The sequence below is a fragment of the Poeciliopsis prolifica genome, unplaced genomic scaffold, assembly GCF_027474105.1.
Source record: "Poeciliopsis prolifica strain line A6 unplaced genomic scaffold, Auburn_PproV2 SCAFFOLD020, whole genome shotgun sequence".
Taxonomy (NCBI): Eukaryota; Metazoa; Chordata; class Actinopteri; order Cyprinodontiformes; family Poeciliidae; genus Poeciliopsis; species Poeciliopsis prolifica.
In genome coordinates this window covers 965,640-984,904 of record NW_026562395.1, presented here as the reverse complement: position 1 = coordinate 984,904, position 19,265 = coordinate 965,640, and the positions used below count along the sequence as shown (strand labels likewise).

At 40.1% G+C, this 19,265-nt stretch overlaps 2 protein-coding genes, 1 long non-coding RNA gene and 2 pseudogenes across 8 annotated transcripts in view; 2 read left to right on the top strand and 3 right to left on the bottom strand.

The window, feature by feature from the left end:
• The window catches only part of LOC129369122 (C-C chemokine receptor type 8-like), a 32,081-nt gene extending 16,374 nt beyond the window's left edge, over window positions 1–15,707 (bottom strand). Inside the window, exons 1-2 of one of the 2 annotated variants that reach the window (XM_055044463.1) lie at window positions 15,574–15,707; window positions 15,209–15,364 (exon numbers count right to left, since the gene is read on the bottom strand). The gene's annotated coding sequence lies outside the window, so the exon portion shown is untranslated. Of the gene's footprint in view, window positions 1–1,657; window positions 1,731–15,208; window positions 15,365–15,573 lie in introns of those variants that run through there. The other variant, XM_055044464.1, reaches the window with a different exon arrangement.
• Window positions 1,385–2,381, bottom strand: LOC129369123 (leukotriene B4 receptor 1-like; annotated as a pseudogene).
• Window positions 3,165–4,131, bottom strand: LOC129369277 (C-X-C chemokine receptor type 2-like; annotated as a pseudogene).
• On the top strand, window positions 3,798–8,879 carry LOC129369121 (uncharacterized). Of its 5 annotated transcripts, none has more exons than XM_055044458.1 (6): window positions 3,798–3,909; window positions 4,002–5,348; window positions 5,993–6,105; window positions 6,265–7,945; window positions 8,043–8,228; window positions 8,379–8,879. In XM_055044458.1, the coding sequence occupies exons 4-6, from the start codon at window positions 7,211–7,213 to the stop codon at window positions 8,589–8,591; spliced, it is 1,134 nt and encodes a 377-aa protein (XP_054900433.1). In that variant the 5' UTR covers window positions 3,798–3,909; window positions 4,002–5,348; window positions 5,993–6,105; window positions 6,265–7,210; the 3' UTR covers window positions 8,592–8,879. The 5 variants fall into 5 exon arrangements, with proteins under 5 accessions (XP_054900433.1, XP_054900431.1, XP_054900434.1 ...); XM_055044456.1 differs by having other exon boundaries at window positions 3,798–4,748; window positions 4,854–5,348; XM_055044459.1 differs by having other exon boundaries at window positions 3,798–5,005.
• Window positions 15,708–16,103: 396 nt separating the features above from the next.
• On the top strand, window positions 16,104–18,627 carry LOC129369085 (uncharacterized). The gene is made up of 4 exons (XR_008606916.1): window positions 16,104–16,239; window positions 16,345–17,377; window positions 18,301–18,473; window positions 18,547–18,627. It is a non-coding gene; the product is annotated as an uncharacterized LOC129369085 (long non-coding RNA).
• Window positions 18,628–19,265: the final 638 nt, after the last annotated feature.

Sequence of the window (19,265 nt, the reverse complement as noted above, 5' to 3'; positions counted from 1 at the left end):
CTTCGTGTTTAATATAATCCTAAAAAAGTTAGGATTAACTTTTTATTTAATCCTGACACGTTTAGGATTATTGTGTTAGGATAACACGATAACCACGATAATAATGTGTATTTATAGGTATTATGAAAGTATACATGTGTGGTTTAATACAGTCAGTGAGATGAAGACATGGCGCGAGGTATAAAAGGCTTCAGCTGATCGGTTCAAATATCAAAACACACTGGTTTAAAATAAAAAGAAATTATTTTACCAAGAAAGGCTGTATGTAAACATCTGCAATCTTTAACTTCAACTAGTCCTATAGTGAAACAGTTCTACACTGAATAACTGAAATAGAATGTTAATTTAACATTTTAAGTGGCAGATTTGGGTAGATGCACAAAGCTAATAAGTTTTCCTGTCAACCCTAATTTCTATCAATATTTTAAATAAAGCTTTGGAGTCCAGACTTCATCTCATCCATCACAATTTAGACAAAGCAAACCAAACATTATTTAAGATTTCTGATACAGTTATTCCACTTCTGAAAAATAAAACTGAAATTTGACATGCTTTCTAAGCATAAGATCCAAAATAAATGGACTGGTTTCATCAGGGCTGGAATATTCAACCAGGATTATTGATTACTTCATGTACTGTTTGTAATTTGTGAAAACTGTATTCAGTGAAAACCTTGTATCTTGGATTATCGAAGCTCGGAAGCTGAATGTTGTTACAGCCTGAACAATAGTAGACAGATTACAATCACCTGATCATCGTACTATGGTTTTTAAAGCGTTTTTTTTTTTTCCTGTTTAGATAAAAAGGAGAAAAAAAAATTAAATACAATTTAAAATATATGTTGTGCATTTGTAATTTTTAATATGCTCACAGCCAAAAGCGCCAAACATGGTTGCTTCTGTTTTTAGGCAAGCATCACACCGGTGTGGAAAACTGATTTTACTTTACAAATAGAAATACAAAAGATTTGCTGCAGAAAAGGCTGTGTTTAGTTTAGATGCCAGAATGGACAACAACAGTTTTGAACAATGTAAAGGTTCTGATGTAGAAATTAACTCAGCACTTTACCTACTTTGGTAAATATTAGTCTATAGAAGGCCATGATTTTCATATTTGCACAAGGTTAATTATACTTTACAATATATATCTAGTCCAACTCTGTAAAAAACAAAAACAAAATTGGAAACCCAAATTCAAAATTGGTATAATATAAACACAAGAAAGCTTAACAAAACAATTCCAGCACAATCCTCTCAGTGAAGACTATAATGTTGCCTAAAATTTAGATTTCAAATTTAAAACCCATTTTTTACAGTTTTTTATAGCAGAGGACAAAAGTTTTCATTCAAAGCTTTGCTCTGTTCTGTGGACAAAAATGACATTTTTAGTTGATAATCATAGTTTCTGCAACTGTACTTATTTCCAGTGTTGGTGAAGGATATGCCGATTCTTCTTGGCTTATGCAAACTCTGCACAGTTTATGGAAGTTAAAGGCATACAGCAGTGGGTTAATGCAATTATTTAGAAAAGCAATTGCTTTGACAATGTCCCATATGTTCACACAAGACATCAACAAACTGTCATTTTTGAAGCAGATAGCTCCCAGGGCCAATACATTTATGGTATGAAGGGGAGACCACAGAACAAAATTGCTTACAATGATGCTGGTCAACAGCCTGGTCGTCTGTGGATTGTTGAAGAAGGTTGCCTGTCTAATCCTCCTGTGGAGGCGAATGTAGGAATAGGCCACGACAAAAAAGGAAACAAAGCCAGATGTGGTCTCTGACAGCAGCACTGCCAATCCCTGAGCCCGAGATGAAAACTGAGGGTAGCAGTACGTCCACTGCTCTTTAGTTTCCACCTGCTCCGTCACCAAAGCAGGGATAGACAGGATCAGAGCGCCAAACCAGAGTGGAACCAGCAGGTGGATTTTTTGTACCTGAGCGCATCTCCGTTGGTTCACCACCACAACGTACCGCTGGACACCCAACGCTGTCACAGTCAGCAAGCTGCCATAAAGGCTGCAGTACACAAGAAATCCTAAAAGCTTACAGGTTTCAAGGCCGAATATCCAGGCGTTGAGCAGAGCGTAAATCCACAGTGGGAGAGTGAGCAGAGAGAGCAGGTCAAAAATGGCCAAGTTGAGCATCAAACTCTGGCTCAGGTGGGACATGTTCTGCCATTTGGGCTTTAAAAGAATCACTGCGATGTTTCCAGGAACTCCTAGGAGAAAGCAGAAGGACAGCAGAACCGCCGGGATCAGTCCGTTAGGCACCTAGGTGCGAGGAGGTAGAGAGAAATCAAAGGTGTTCATGTAGGAGTTATTACTCATGATGCTGTTAACAGTGCTAAATGTGCTGTCACGGAAGTAAACTGGTCAGATTAAGAGGAATTGAAAAAAAAACCCACTAAAAAGGGGCTGGATTTTGTTGGTTAGGTTTCTATACTCAGTCAAAAAAAAAAGCTTGGTTAGATTGCACTTGTGTCTATCACATAAGTACAATCTATCCAACCTTTTTTTTAAATCAAGCCGGAAACTTGATCAACCAACTCTAGTCATTTGTTACTGTTGTTCTAAGCAATTGAATCATCACTGCTTTCTATCAGTGCTTGCTATTTTTGTGACGAGGATGTCCAGGGCAACACAGTTTGTGGTAGACATAGGCAAAAACATACATCACTTCTGCAACATAACTGCCGATGTGCTTCTTTGTTGGCATTTTAGTTCACAAAATCCTAAATGTCACAGATCGCCAAAGTAGAATTTAGCTGCAACAGAGTAACATAAAAAAATGGATTGTCTTCTTTCAACCAGCCTGATTCCACGAAACATTTTAGTCTTTTTTATCTTGGTCCAGATTTAGGTCCACAAACACAGGAAGGAAGTTAAACACAAAATTATCTTAGTTATAAACAACACTAATTGAAGCTTTGAGAGAGATTTTGTTCTGTGTAAAAAATAGAAATGAAAATAGATAAGACAGAAATCCCTTAGACCAAGTAACATTTTCATAAAGATCTTTTGTGCTATAATTTAATTTCACAAGTGATTAACAAAAGTGCTCTATAACCTGCTCTGAAAAAAGTAATCTGACATTGCACGTAAAAGATAACAAAAGCGCTTTTGCCTCTGAAAGTAACAATTCTGTTTTGCTTAAAAGGTGTCAAAACATATTGATGTTATCAAGTTTAGTGATTGTACTGATCTCAGTTTGGGAATTTCTGAACCTTTGCTGCAACTCTTCTGTTTTTCTGCAAACTCTGCACATTTTACGAGAAGTGAATGCGTACAGGAGTGGATTTAGACAGCTGTTTAGAACGTCACTGCTCCAAAAACGTTCCAGGTTTCATGGCAAAAGTTGAGCAAATTGTCATTTTTCAAACATATTGCTGCCACTCCCAGCACATTTATTGTATGATATGGAGCCCACAGAACAAAAAAACTGACGATACTGGTGATAGTCGGGTTGTCTGTGGGTTGTTGAAAAAGGCTGACTGGTTAACTCTTTTTTGAAGACAGACATATGAAAATGCCACGAGAATAAAACAAATGAATACAAACACGGTCTCCGTTAGCAGAACAGCCACCCACTGGGCATCAGAAGAATACTCTCCTACGCAACTAATCCATTGCTGATTGGTTTGCAGATTCCGAACCACCAAACCAGGATGGCCAAGATACTGGCAACCAACCAGAGCATGAACAGCAGTGCTCTCCTTTTTACCTGATGGCTCCTTCTTTGGCGCACCACAACAAGGTAGCGCTGGATGCTTAGTAGACATAGTCAGTAAGCTGGCATAAATGCTGCAGTACACGACATATCCTAACAGTTTGCATGGCACCAGATCAAATTTCCAGCCAAACAGAAATGCGTAAATCCAAAGTGGAAGGGTCAGCAGACTGAGCAGGTCAGAAATGGCAAGATTCAGCATTAAACTCTGACTCAGATTGGACATATTCTGCCAGTTGGGCTTGAGTATTAACACCGCGACGTTTCCAGAAACTCCCAGGAGAAAACAGATGGACAACACCGCGGCAGTGACGAGATCATTGGTGCTCCAGGGGTGCTGCGACAAATGTCCTGCAGTAGAGAAGTTGCCGTTGACCACAGTGGAAGTGAGTTGCTCCATGCCGGACCTTGTTAGCAAAGTTGTTCTCTGAACAAGTGATGGGGGCCAGTCAAAGTAGAACTTGGAAGCAAAAACGGGAAATGTGTGATTATGTAGAAATTGTATTTCTCTAAAAAGCAGGTGAGGTGCTTTGTTCCCACCCAATTGTGTAAGCAGTTGACTGAAAAACATTCTGCAGTGTTTTGGAACCGATTGTTCTTTGAGTTGGTAGATTGAATGTCAAACATCTTTTTTGACCTTTTTCAATCTTTTGAAAAGTTCTGAAATTGCTGAACTTTTTCACTTTTACTGAAGTAATCATATCTGCACAATCCTGTTCTACCTCTCTCAACATGAATGCGCTCTGAAAGGAATGCATTCAATGTATTAGCACCGGGCACATCAACAAAATATCTGCCATTTTGCTATGTGGTGGATGCTATTAAACTCTCTGGTTGTGCTGTTAGAGTGGTGTTAGTGTTGTTGTAAGTATAGTTTTAGCACCCCCAACAGGAGATTTTTTAAATAGCAAGTGACGTCACAGGAAGTAAAAATCGGTGGATGTTTACATGGTGCTTGATGTCTGATTGTTATCCACATCCATCTGCCTCCATCCTTCGTCTTTCGTGTTATCGTCTGTATGTATACTGTTTGTTATCTACTCATGTTTAGTTTTTTCATGATATTTTACTGTAACACAATGGTGCATGTTGTAATCGTATTTTTTGTTGTATTTATTTCAGTTTCACACTTTCTGCATTATAAAACCTGTGGACAAAGAGAATTGTCTTCAGTGTGTTAATGGAAGAAAGGTGTTGAACCTTGCTGCCGGTCCTTTACTTCGTGGTGAAGTGGGAAAGACAGTACAGTGAAAAGACGACACGTTATACACGAGGTAATCCAGTGAGTGTCACTACAGCAACTGTCATCACACAATACAGCTTCTACCGACCTGCAATATGGAGACAAAGTCAGCGTCATTAAAGACAAGGTCTTGTGCATCAACAGTTGCTGTTCCACTGTTTGTTCCAGTGGAACAGCAACTAGCGCTGCGGCTGCAAAAGCCAGGGCTAACGCTGAAGCGGCAAAGGCACGTTTAGTATTTGCAGAAAAAGAAATGAAGTTAATAAAAATGGAAAAGGCTCGTCTAGAAGCTTCAATGGAAATGTTGACTATAGAAAAGGAGACTGCTGCAGCCATAGCAAAGGCAGAAGCCTTAGAAGCAGTGGCAGGAACAAGTGGGTGATTCTCACGAACCCAACCTATCGAATGTCTTATAAGATTTTAGGGGCGTACTAAAAAAAAACTAAAAAAAAAAAAATTATTTTATTTGAACAATCATTATTTCTAATATTTTGCAAAGATCATTGTTTTTTTTATGTTTTTTAACTGTTTTTGAAGTCACAAATTCATTACCGTAATGTGTCCTAAGTAGAAAAAAAACGCTTTCACCTCAATTTATCATTATAATCAAGCAAGTTTACAAAAAATATCATAAATTTGTTTAAATGTATATAAAATAATCAAATTTGATAATATGTAACAATTTGCTATTAAATAATTCTGAATATTTTAATAAAAGTCAGTTCATACTGTTTGTGAGAAAAGTTTAGCTGAGTCATCATGGTATTCTAGAATTTTAAGCTAGCTCATGTGGATGTCATTCATTACCGTAATGCATAACTTTCATTACCACGTAATCTAAGGCCTGTTGCAGTAATAAGAAATAATATTACGGTGATGAATAGTGTCATTTTGCAATAGTAAATAGATAAATGTTGATTTATAATGTAATGTTTGTTATTGTTTATTACACTTTCAACTTTTTGGGGGGCAAAATTTTTATGCTCATTTATCCTAATTGATATCACCTAATATGAAGGGCAAAAGGAAGTGAACATAAGAGGGCAGCATCAAGAGCTAGAGTGGAGAATCATAGAAGATTTATAACAATCCGGAGCTTCTAGAGGAGTATAGAAGGAAGGAAAGGGAAAGGTAGTGTCTCTCTGTGCCTCTTTCTCCCTCTTTTTTCCCCTCTGTCTCAGCTCTCCTTCTATTTTTCTTTTTCACGCTTACAATGTGCAAATACAGTATGGAGTATGTTGAAGACTTTGCTGTCTCACAAATGTTCCTATTGATATTTTATTTTAACAGATATAAGAAGCGCAAGGAAAAAGGGTTGTTAAAGGCAGCTGCAGATCTGACACCCAGGCAGCTGCAGAAACAGCGAAAAAAATGGAGGGAAAATTCAAACAGATACAATAAAAAGAAACAAACAGTTCAGGACATACTAAATGAAACCCCTCCCTCAGATGACAGTATGAATGAAAGCAACCCTCAGCTTCAACCACAACCTTATGACCAAAGCAGAAAAAACAAACAAATTAACAGAAAAACTAAGGAAGGCACAGCAAATTATCATCGAGAAAAAAAAGGAACTAGATTGTTTGAAGAAAAAATTAAAACGAATGGAGGCACACAGGTCCAGAAGTGTAATTACAAGTCAAGCCAAAAAGAGGAGAGATAACCGGAAGAAACAGTGTGAGAGAAGCAAAAGAAGAGAGATGAGTGACAATGTCAGACTGTTCCTAAACAGAGATAATGTGTCCACATTAATAAACGGAAAAGCTGGGGAAGTCAGGAAGGGTGGACAAATTTACAGGAAGAGGTTCCTCTCAGACACCATGGAAAATCTCCAGAAGAGATTTCTTAAAGACAACCCAGGCCTCAATGTGTCCCGCTCCCAGTTTTTTAAGCTGAAGCCCTTCTGGATAGTGAGACCAAAGATCACGGACAGAGAGACATGTGCCTGCAAAATTCATGAGAATTTTTCAAGTAAAGTTAAAAAAAATGCACCATCTTGGAATGATACATACGTTATCTGTTACTGATGTAGTGGCTTCATCTGTCTGTGATTCAAAAAACATTGATTGTATGTATGGTAGATGTGAAGTCTGCAAAGATCTTACCTTCCCTGTCAATGTGGATCCAACAACAAAAAACAACATCATATCTTGGACTGAGTGGACAACAAGGTCAACACCAGTAACAAAGCCCTCAGGGTGGCACTACCACTGAGACAGACATCAAAGTCACAACCATGGAGAAGAAAGTTGCTAGTATTGAAAGGCTTGTAGAGCTAACAAAGATGGAACTGCCCCGGATCTGTACTCATTTGTACAATATTTGGCACCAGTTCACTCATCTTAAACAATTAAAAGAAAATTTGACCCAGCATGATGTTATAGTCCATGTCGACTACAGCGAAAACTACACTTGTAAATGGAGCAAAGAAATCAAGGACACTCACTTTGGTGGATCCTATCAGCAAGTCACACTCCATACCGGGGTGTTATACTACACTCATGGTCATGTTGAGTTCTTTGCTACTGTGTCTGCCAGTCTCCAGCATGATGCTGTTGCTACATGGGCACATTTGCAACCAGTTTTAGACTACATAAGATCTAACTACCCCCTGGCAAAAAATATTCACTTTCTGTCTGATGGACCAACATCTCAATATCGAAACAAGATAGCATTCTACCTTGCGTCCACAGTACCTTTCATGAAAGGGTTTGAGACTGTCACATGGAACTTGACTGAGGCTTCTCATGGGAAGGGAGCTCCTGATGGAGTAGGAGGAGCGCTTAAAAACCTGGCAGATCGTGTGGTGGCCTATGGCACAGATATCCCAAATGCTTCTGCTCTACTGGAGAATCTAGCAAAGCACTCATCTGTTAGGCTTTTTGAAGTAACAGAGGATAATATTGCTTCCTGTGGAGAACTAGTTCCTCCATTCCTGAAATCAGTCCCAGGAACTATGAAAATCCATCAGGTATCAATTAAAGTTTGTATTTTAAAACAAATGTATGTTATATAAACCTGACATTTTCATGTTTTGGCAGATGAAACTAAACATAGTGTCTCCACAGGTTGTTGCTACTGAACCAGGAAATATTAAATTTCAAGAGGTCTCGTGCTTCTGTAGTCACTCTTGTGACTGTTTCTCCCCAAAGGAGTTTGTTTTCGCTCAAAGGGAATCTGAAGAGACCATCAAAGTCGGAACATGGGTCCTTGTGGACTATGATGGAGACCTCTATCCTGGCACAGTGACACAGGTAGGTTTAAGACTGAATGGAGAATGGGAAGTCAGGTGTGCAAGTATTGGATTCAAATTGTCAATATGTAATGTGGAGGTAATAATCATCATAATCAAATTGTCTTTGAAAGACGCAGTTGATAAACTTGTTTTTACTTCATTAATCCAGATTGCCAGAGGTCAGTATGAGGTTGATACAATGAGCTGCGCGGGAGACAACCGCTTCTACACCCCATCAATAAGATTTGCTGGTGAGAAGGTGTGGTACTATTTAGATGACATCAAAGAAATCATTCCTGAACCACTGCCTACCTCTTCATCCGCAAGACACTTCTGTGTGGTGTCAGAAATCTGGGCTAAGTACAAGAAGAAAGTCCACTGACACCACTTTTGATTTCTTGTGTACTAGCATTGTTTCCTGTTTGACCTTCTAAAAAAAAAAAAAAAAGTTGGTATTTTATTCTATGTTGCATGCCTTTGTGTTTTGTGTTTATAATGTAAAGCACTTTGAAATGCCTTGTAGCTGAAATGTGCTATACAAATAAAATTTGATTGATTGATTGTAGTGTTTCCTGTTATTTTCAAGTTCAATATCTATTGTCTCTCTGTGCCTTTCTTCTGATGACCTATTATCTCCCTGTGCCTTGTTTGCTTTTGCATTTACCCTAAATCAAACTGTTTCCCATTGTCTTCTGTTTAGAACAATAGCATTGACTTAATAAACTTAAATAAAAATTTAAAATATGTTTTACAAGAGTATTTTATTGTGTAGTTATATAATATAGCTATGAAGGATTCACTACCGAAACATTGTTATTCATTACCGACATATGTTTTTTCATTACCGCTATGTTAACTTTATGAGGATTTATTTAGATTAGTTGCATGAATTAATTTTATATTTTAGTCCCTTCAAGAAATGTACCAAACCCTTTATACTATGGTTATATTGTTTTTTCAATATAATGATTTGATACAAAATCACAATCAAAATTGACTTTGAATTTTGCAACACTGTTACGGTGATGAAATTATTTTTTGTATTAAAATAAAACATTTTGTTGAAAATGTCTACTTTTGTTTATATCTGTCCCTCTGTCCACACTGAAATCCTGGGTGTCCAAAAAATGCAAGAAAAAAGGTTTTGTGGTTTCAAATTTCTTCATGGAAATCATGTTACGGTAATGAATTTATTTGCTCAAAGTTAGACTAAAATGTTTAAAAATACCTAGAAATTGAACATATAGATTATAATTTTACAGTGAAAAGTAAAATTAGGATCTCTTTTATAAGGAGTGAGTGTTCTTGTGAGTATATAATGTTTTTTAATTTTCGCTACGAGTTGGACCATGTTCGTGAGAATCACCCAAAGGAAAACACAGATGTAGGCTTCCTTTTCTCTCATCAGTAGTTGACTCTTCCGAGCGCACAAGAGTATGTGGAGAGCCAGGCTAAACTTTCAGCAGACATGCATGAAGAAAGCCACCTCATCGCAACAGATAGAGCACCAGTACAGAACAATAAAAGAAAATGATCAAGACTCTCTAATGCCTGCACACAGTCCCACTGCAAATCAGCAACCATGTGACACGAACAATGCAATGGAAACTCGTCCCACATCCCAACGTGACAACTTCCAGCAGCCTGCTCACTCAACTGGTTCGCAGATGACAGACTTTGTCAGATTTCTAGCACGACGAGAGCTTGTTACAACAGGTCTTTTACAGTTTAACGAGTTTGAGACTACAGGGCCTGGCGACGTTCATTCCAGAATGCCATATGAGACTTAAACCTAACATGTGATGAAGAAATGGACCTGCTTGTCAAATGGCTGGGAAGTGAATCAACTAAGCATGCAAAATGCATAAGATCTATCCATATAAACCAGCCAGCTAAAGGGTTGAACATGATCTGGAGCAGATTAGATGCTTCTTATGGTGCATCTGAAGCTATTGAGAAAGCTTTGTTTGAGAGGCTTGATAGTTTTCCAAAAATTGGAAACAAGGATCACACCAAACTTCAGGACCTCAGTGATTTACTGATGGAATTAGATGCAGCTAAGGCTGAGGGAGATCTGCCTGGTCTTTCTTATCTTGATACTCCCAGAGGTGTACATGCAGTAGCACAAAAATTACCTTATAATATACAAGAAAAATGGCTCTCTCATGGATCTTCTTATAAACAATTACATTGTGTACCGTTCCCCCCATTCTCAGTCTTTGTCTCATTCATCTACAATCAAGCACAAATAAGAAATGATCCTAGCTTCAACTTTGTTTGTCAAGATGAAGTTAAACTTAACATACAAAGACCTCCATGGAAAAACAGAACAAGGGAAATCTCAGTTCACAAAACAGAAGTATCAGCTGCTGCGTGTTCATACAACAGATACAAAAAGAACATGGAGGATCCAGATAAGAGATGTCCAATACATAACAAGCCCCACACATTACAGAAGTGTCGTGCATTTCGAGAAAAACCTTTAGAAGAAATGAAAACTTTTCTCAAAGAAAATGGCATCTGTTTTAAGTGTTGCAACTCCTCAGCACACACTGCTAGAGACTGCCAAACTATTGTTAAGTGCACTGAATGCAGCAGTGACAGACACTCTTCAGCACTACTCCCGGGTCAGGCACCATGGGTTAAAGACACCAAACCACCAATAGAGCACGGTGGGGAGCCAGAACCCATTCAAACTTCAGAAGTTACTAGCCAGTGCACTTCAGTCTGTGGAGGAGACCGTGCAGTCAAGAACTGCTCCAAGATATGCCTGGCCAGAGTCTATCCTAAAGGAGAAAGTGACAAAGCTATAAAGGCTTATGTTATCATAGATGAACAGAGTAACAGATCTCTGGCACACTCGAGTTTCTTCGACACGTTTGGTGTTCAAGGCCCGGCTGCTTCGTACTCACTAAAGACTTGCTGTGGAATGTCTGAAAATATGGGAAGAGTAGCTTCAGACTTCTGTATAGAGTCAGTGGATGGTAAAACAGTGCAGCTACTACCAAGTCTGCTGGAGTGTAACGAGATACCAGACAACAGAGCAGAAATTCCAACACCGAGTGCTGCTCTTTATCACGAACATCTCAAACCAATCGCTCACCTCATCCCAGAACTTGAACCAGATGTCCCTATTATGCTCCTACTTGGACGTGACATCATCAGGCTTCATAAGGTTCACAAATGCATCAATGGCCCACCAGAAGCTCCCTATGCTCAGAAACTTACTTTAGGATGGGTGATTGTGGGCAAAGTCTGCCTTGGGCGTGTTCATAAGCCACTCAGCGTGAACACATATTTCACCAACATTCTCGAACAGGCTCGTACAACCATTTTTGAGCCCTGTCCAAGTGTTCTACATGTTAAAGAGAGATACAGTCCCAAAAGATCAAAAGATGTCAACGAGGTAGAAGGTTTTGAGCTAGGTCGCACAGTGTTCCAACTTACAAGCGAAGATAATAAACAAGCTTCATCCTTTGAAGATCTTGCCTTCATGGCAATAATGAAACAAGGTGTAAAAAAAAAACAAGGTGTAAAAAATAGCTGGGTAGCTCCTCTACCATTCAGACAGCCGAGACAGCACCTCCCTGATAATAGACAGCAGGCCATTACGCGATTTCACTCTCTCAAACACAACCTAGAGAGGAAACCACAGATGAGCCAACACTTCTTCTCCTTTATGGAAAAAATATTTGAAAATGGACATGCTGAAGTTGCTCCACTTCTCAAACCGAACCAGGAACGGTGGTACCTTCCTATTTTTGGGGTGTATCACCCAAAGAAGCCTGGCAACATTCGTGTTGTGTTTGATTCAAGTGCACAGCATCAGGGGGTGTCTTTAAATAATGTCCTCAACAATCTACTCCTTGGTGTTCTGATGAGATTTCGCAAAGAAGCCATTGCCATAACTGCAGACATCAAACAAATGTTTCATTCCTTCCTTGTGAGGGAAGAGGATCGTAACTTCTTACGGTTCTTTTGGTTCAGGGACAATGACCCTACACAGGAAGTCATTGAGTACCGCATGACAGTACATGTGTTTGGAAACAGCCCCAGTCCAGCAGTCGCTATTTACTGCCTTAGGCAAGCTGCGATGGAGGAAGAATCACACCATGACCCTGGAGTGAAAGACTTTGTCAACCGTGACTTCTATGTGGACGATGCACTTAAGTCCTTTTCTACTGTAAAAGGTGCAGTCAGTCTGCTGAAGAACACACAGGATGTTCTAGCAAACTCTAACTTGAGGCTCCACAAAATTGCTTCTAACAACAAAGAAGTTATGGAAGCTTTTCCTGCTGAAGACCGCGCAAACGACTTGAAGGATTTGGACCTAAGCTCAGACGTTCTTCCTGAACAACGGAGCTTGGGACTGAACTGGAACTTGGAGTCTGACGCATTTGTACTCAAAATCGATCAAGAAGAGAAACCCTTTACACGTCGAGGCGTCTTGTCTGTGGTACACAGTGTGTACGACCCTTTAGGATTTGTGGCTCCTGTGACCATCCAAAGGAAGTACATTCTGAGAGAGCTGACACAGCAAAGAGTAGACTGGGATTATCGTCTTCCTGACATGATGGAGGAACAATGGATGATTTGGCGAGATTCACTGAAAGATCTAAGTAGCTTGAAGATTCCAAGACCCTATACCGAAGGTTCTCTTTCAACTGCAAAGACAAGAGAACTGTGTTTTTTCAGACACATCAACCAAGGCTATTGCAGCAGTTGCCTATCTCAAGGTGGAGGATGAGGCAGGAAGTGTACAAACTGGCTTTGTCATGGGGAAGGCAAAACTGGCACCCAGACCTGAACACACAGTTCCCAGACTTGAGCTTTGTGCAGCTGTACTGGCTGTAGAGCTGGCAGACTTCATATTATCTGAACTTGACGTGCATGTGGATGCAACAACCTTCTACACTGATAGTAAGGTGGTGCTCGGATACATAAATAAAGAAAAAAGGTATTTTTATGTATACGTTAGCAACCGTGTTGTGCGCATAAGAAGATCCTCCCAGCAGTGGAAGTATGTGTCAACAGAAGAAAATCCGGCAGACTGTGCAACAAGATCTGTATCAGCTGCCTTTCTCTCAAATACATCTTGGCTTAGAGGGCCTAGTTTTCTTACTGAGCCTAGACAAGAATCTTTAGAACAAGATTCCTTTGAGCTTGTGGAGCCAAACATGGATGTTGAAGTCCGTCCCCAAATCTCCACTCTGAAAACGCAGGCTTCTCTTACATTGCTTGGTTCCCATCGCTTTTCTAAGTTCTCTACCTGGCAAGCTTTGAGACGTGCCATTGCTACTCTTCTTCATGTTGCAGTCAGCTTTCATATGGTCACAGAAAACAGTGTATAAGTTGGCACTTATGTCAGAAAGCAGGCACACCTGACCAGTTCAATCTATCAGAGGATGTCATTATTCGGACTGTCCAGGAAGAGGCATATGCTGAAGAATTGGCCTGTCTCAAAAACGGTCAAGTGATCTCACGAGGTAGTCCTCTTAAGGTCCTGGATCCTTTTATTGATAAACACAACATCCTAAGAGTAGGTGGTCGGATGAGACTTGGAGAAATTTCTCTGGAAGAAAAGCATCCTAAGATCATTCCTGGTAAGACCCATATTGCCACACTGTTGGTCCGATAGTACCATGAACAAACCCTGCACCAAGGCCGTCACTTCACCGAAGGTGCAATTCGTGCAGCAGGTGTCTGGATTATTGGTTTGAAGAGACTGGTTGGCAATGTCATTTATCATTGTGTCACATGTTGAAAGCTCCGTGGTGTCCCTCAACAACAAAATATGGCCGAACTGCCAGCAGATCGTCTCTCCATGGATCCTCCATTTACTTACATTGAATTGGATGTGTTTGGCCCATGGAATGTTGTTGCAAGGTGTACAAGGGGTGGTCTCGCCCATAGTAAAAGATGGGCTGTGATATTTATTTGCATGGCTGTTAGAGCAGTTCACATTGAGGTCATCGAGTCTTTAGACACCTCCTGCTTTATCAATGCCCTCAGTAGATTTTTGGCCATTCGAGGTCCTGTGAAGCAGATCCGATCGGACAGAGGCACAAATTTTGTGAGTGCATCAGCAGACCTAAAGATCCCATCTAATATTGACTCCAAATCTGTTGAGAAGTATTTGGCAGGCAGAGGCTGCTCATGGGTCTTTAACCCATGAGCAGGGTCATAGGAAAGGTTAATTGGCATAGCCAAAAAAATCCTGGATTCAATGTTTCTGCACGTTGGGACATCAAGTTTGACACATGAGGTGCTTACTACACTGATGGCAGAAGTGGTAGCAATTATAAATTCAAGGCCTCTCCTACCAGTGTCTACTGATCCAAGTGACCCAGTTATACTCACCCCAGCTACCCTCCTAACTCAAAAGATAGGTGTTCCATCAGTTCCACCTGAAGACCCTAATGTCAAGGACCTCTGTAAGCAGCAATGAGGCCAAGTCCAGCATCTGGCCCAAACTTTCTGGAGCAAATGGAGAAGACAGTATCTGTCAACATTGCAGCCAAGAAGGAAGTGGCACGACAATCTGGAGACTGGGAGCATTGTGCTTCTACGAGACCAGCAACTCAAGAGGAATGAATGTGTAGCACCGGTATCACACTGCTAACCGCGCCACTGGACCAGTTCTAGGCTCTAAGGAGTGGGGAGCAAGAATAACAGCACCAGAGACCGCTGCTTAAGTGTAATAAACTAATAATTTACTAAATGTAAAACACAAAAATAAGATGCAACACATAAACAAAGAAAACTCTAAAAATTCTCAATAAGAAGGTAAATGAAACTAAAAAAAAGAAGAAAATAAATAAATAAAGAATATATCACTCTTCACCAAAATGAAATACAATTATTCAAAACACATTCAAAGATATAATATATAAAAATCAAAGTATTTTCAAATATGTATTCAGTTCTTCAGTTCAATGAAAAGTCTTAGTTGACTCAATCCAGACAAAAATAATAATTCAATAAATTATCAGTTCTTACTACACGCAGGAGAGTCCCTCCTTAATGTGATGGAGAAGGTGAATTGACGCTCTGGGTCTGGCTCGCCATCCTGAATCCGATCCGTGAATGTGCGCGCCGCACAAGGCAAATAAATCCTGGCTCCGTCCGAGCTTCCAACCAAGCAAAAAACCTGACCTGTATAACAGGTCGCAAACACAATAAAACTCTTTTTAAATCTTCAAATTATACAAATACATTCTTCTTTACTCAATATGTTAACCAAATAACAGTTTATAACGGAACATTTCTTCTTAACGGCTATTGTAACGGCTATTGTAACGGCAACATTTTTTACAGTACAATACGGTGAAAGTACAAAAAAAAAAAATAAACATAAAACTCACCAAAACCAATATTCTCAATAAAATTCCTGTCAGTTCCCGACCAGGTAGATTATGTTTCTTAATTAAATTAACTTTCGTTGTTCATTAATAACCGCTCCACTCCGATTCCTCCTCTGCGCTCTCTCTCTCCCGCCTGTGAGCTGCAGCGTCACTCTGACGCTGCACCTGTGACGCTGGTCTCTTAAAGGGGCAGCGATACAATTTTCTGTTTACAGACTTTTTAATCAACTATTTACTCCTATTTGTGTTAGATTTTAACATGGGTTACAAATGGCCGCTGGGAATTATTACTCAAGTTCTCCCCAGTCAAGACAACAAGGTCCGCACAGCAGAGGTCAAGGTGTCAAGGCAGGATGGAACTAAAGTATTTCTAAGACCAGTGACGGAGCTCATTCTTCTGTTACCGCCGACGTAGGACTACACTGTTTTGAACGTGTTTCTTATTCAATGTTGATAGTGGCATTTATCTATGCCAGGCGGGGAGTGTGCTGTTAGAGTGGTGTTAGTGTTGTTGTAAGTATAGTTTTAGCACCCCCAACAGGAGATTTTGTAAATAGCAAGTGACGTCACAGGAAGTAAAAATCGGTGGATGTTTACATGGTGCTTGATGTCTGATTGTTATCCACGTCCATCTGCCTCCATCCTTCGTCTTTCGTGTCATCGTCTGTATGTATACTGTTTGTTATCTACTCATGTTTAGTTTTTTCATGATATTTTACTGTAACAAAATGGTGCATGTTGTAATCGCATTTTTTGTTGTATTTATTTCAGTTTCACACTTTCTGCATTATTAAACCTGTGGACAAAGAGAATTGTCTTCAGTGTGTTAATGGAAGAAAGGTGTTGAACCTTGCTGCCGGTCCTTTACTTCGTGGTGAAGTGGGAAAGACAGTACACTGGTAAACACATTTTTAAAAGAGAAACTCAATACTTCCCCCAAAATCTGAGCTGAGAAACAAGCAGGGTAGAATATTTGTTTTTGTCCTATTCTACAAATGTTTTCACTTGTGTAACTTGTTTGTAACCAGTAGAAAGAAAACAAAGCACAAATCTTCTGGCTGTAGCGTACATGAGTGCTGACAAACCAATGTATTTTGCATATTCCTGTTTTTGCTAAATCTTTGTTCAAATCTTGGTTTTGACAATTTTCCGCTCCCTTATGGTTTGTGTGACATTTATAAGCCACGTGTGAGCGGAAGCCTCTGGTGTTTGCATTATGTGGTAAGCAAAGTATTGCTTACCAAATAAAGGTGACGTCCACCAGAAATAAAAACGACAGTTTCAGGAGAAAGACATTCACATTTAACATGTTACCTGTTTCTTAGAAGCACAAACTGAAGAATATTTATTCTTCTGTCAGCAGATACGGCCTCTAAAGTGGGAAATGTCTGCCGTCAGTTAAATAATGAAGATTTGTTTTCAGTTCCCTCCAGTCAGTGCTTGGTAGACCGGCCTTTTAGTGCAGTTACACCAACCTTTGTTAGGTTAGGTTAGGTTGTCTCTACCCCCACTGTAAATCCAGAGATTGACATTTATCCATGCTTGTGCACAGATTGTGTGGAGAGTGTCAGGGTCTGTGTTCTTCTTTTGTTTCTTTTTGTTTTTCTTTTTTTTTTTGTTGTCTCCCTGGAGCACCTGCTGCTTCCCATGGCACCCACCAGGTGTCGCTAGGATGCAGAGCCCCTGGAGTTGTGCCATGCCAACCCCATCGACACACCTGCAGCTTGTTTGGAGGGCTCGGCCTGGGTGCTTATAGGACAGTGGCGGAACGACTCCTCTCCGCCTGAGTGTTTTGTTTACCTCGGTAACAATCGTTGCATGATAGGCCCTCCGAGATCTACTCCGATCTAACTCCTGTTTTCTCTCACCAGTGTTGTGTTCAAGACCACCTAACCCGAGACCAAGACAAGACCAAGACCAGAGTGTATCGAGACCGAGACAAGACCAAGACTTTTAGGGTCCGGGACCAAGTCAAGACCAAGACCGAGGGAAGTCGAGACCGAGTCAAGACCAAGACCAGCGCCAGTAAGATAAAGCATACATATATAACTTTAGCTAACTTAATATGTGTAGCTAATATTGAAATAAGAACTGTGTGATGGCCGGGTAGAATAATTTTGATACCGAGGAAATTGCTTATGTTAACTTGCTAGCTTTCCTAATATCACTTTTACACACAGCTTACCTTTCTTTGTGCTTTCTTTCAAGGTGTCGATAAAAGTTGGACGTAGTCCCCACCGTCTCTGATAGTGAAGCACTGCAGAACTTACATTGCGCTGTATGCTTTTTTCTCAATGTTGCTTTACAAATGTATTGTTTGTGATTTAAATAGCCAAATTTTATAACCGATGATTTGGCCGACATCTTATCCCCTTCCCAGACAACCACTTGTAACTTTCAATCGAAGTGCTGCAGTCCGCAGCTCAAGGTGAAAGGGGGTGGGGCGACAGCAGTTAAAAAAAACAACAACATGCATTTACCAATGAGACGGGTTATTGCTTGGATTTGAATCAGGAGTGCATCCAATAAAAAGAAGGATCTTAAAGAAATTGATACTGATGATTTAGCGTTATTTTCACAGTTGTGGTCTTGACCGGTCTTGAAATAAAATACCGAGTCCTCAATGTCCGAGTCCGAGACAAGACCGAGACTATCAAAAAATGGTCTTAAGACCGGTCTCGAGACCAAGACCGTTTTCGAGTACTACAACACTGTCTCTCACGTTAGGTAAACCCGCCGTCTCCTTGATTTCCCGAGTGAGCCGTCTGCCCCGGAATTCCTAGCCTCCGTTGCTACTCGATCGCTTTGGACGCCTCCCCAAGAGACCAGGATTTCCTGTCCGCCCTCCAACCAGCTCAGTTCTCCAGTACTCTGCCAGCAGTCATACTCACCCCCTCCAAGTAAGATCCAATCTGTTAAATCCGGAGAGACTCTCTCCTACCCGCTCACTAACCTGTACCATCTCATTGACAGTCGGACGAACCGGTTACCCGCTCCAGAACCCATCTCCTTTCCCTTTTTCCTCGGTCTCAATAAATCATTATTGTGCTTTAACTGCCTACCTGATTGTGTTCTTGCATGTGGGTTAGAAACCTTAGAGCAAACATGACAGAGAAGTTGTAACCAATGATGACAAGGAAGTCTTTGTTTTTCTTTTTTTTGCCAATTACTTCTCTAAAAACACATTTTAACTCAGAAAGTAGTCAAATGAAAATGCTGCCCATGCTTAGTCAGGTTGACATTCATGTTATTTAAAAAAATTGGCCTTTGTTGTGGCTCTTGAAACTCAATCATTAAGTAGGTTTCAACATACTTTACATTGAGAACAAATTTATCAAAAATGTTTTTTATTGGTCTGACTTAGTCTTCTAATCTTAACATTAGGAGAAACAGAAAATTCTCAGTGAAGATAAATTAAGGCTTATAAAAAAATCAGTCTGTATTTTTATAGAAAAAGGTCATTATTAGGAATATATATATATATATATATCGGTAGTGGATAAACAACAGAGGAAAGCTGTTGTGGTAGATGTAGCAATACCAAGTGATTGCAACATCAGGAAAAAGGAGCACGAGAAACTGGAGAAATACCAGGGCCTCAGGGAAGAACTGGAGAGGGCCTGGAAGGTGAAGACCACAGTGGTGCCTGTGGTCCTCGGGGCAGTAACCCCCAAACTGGATCAGTGGCTACA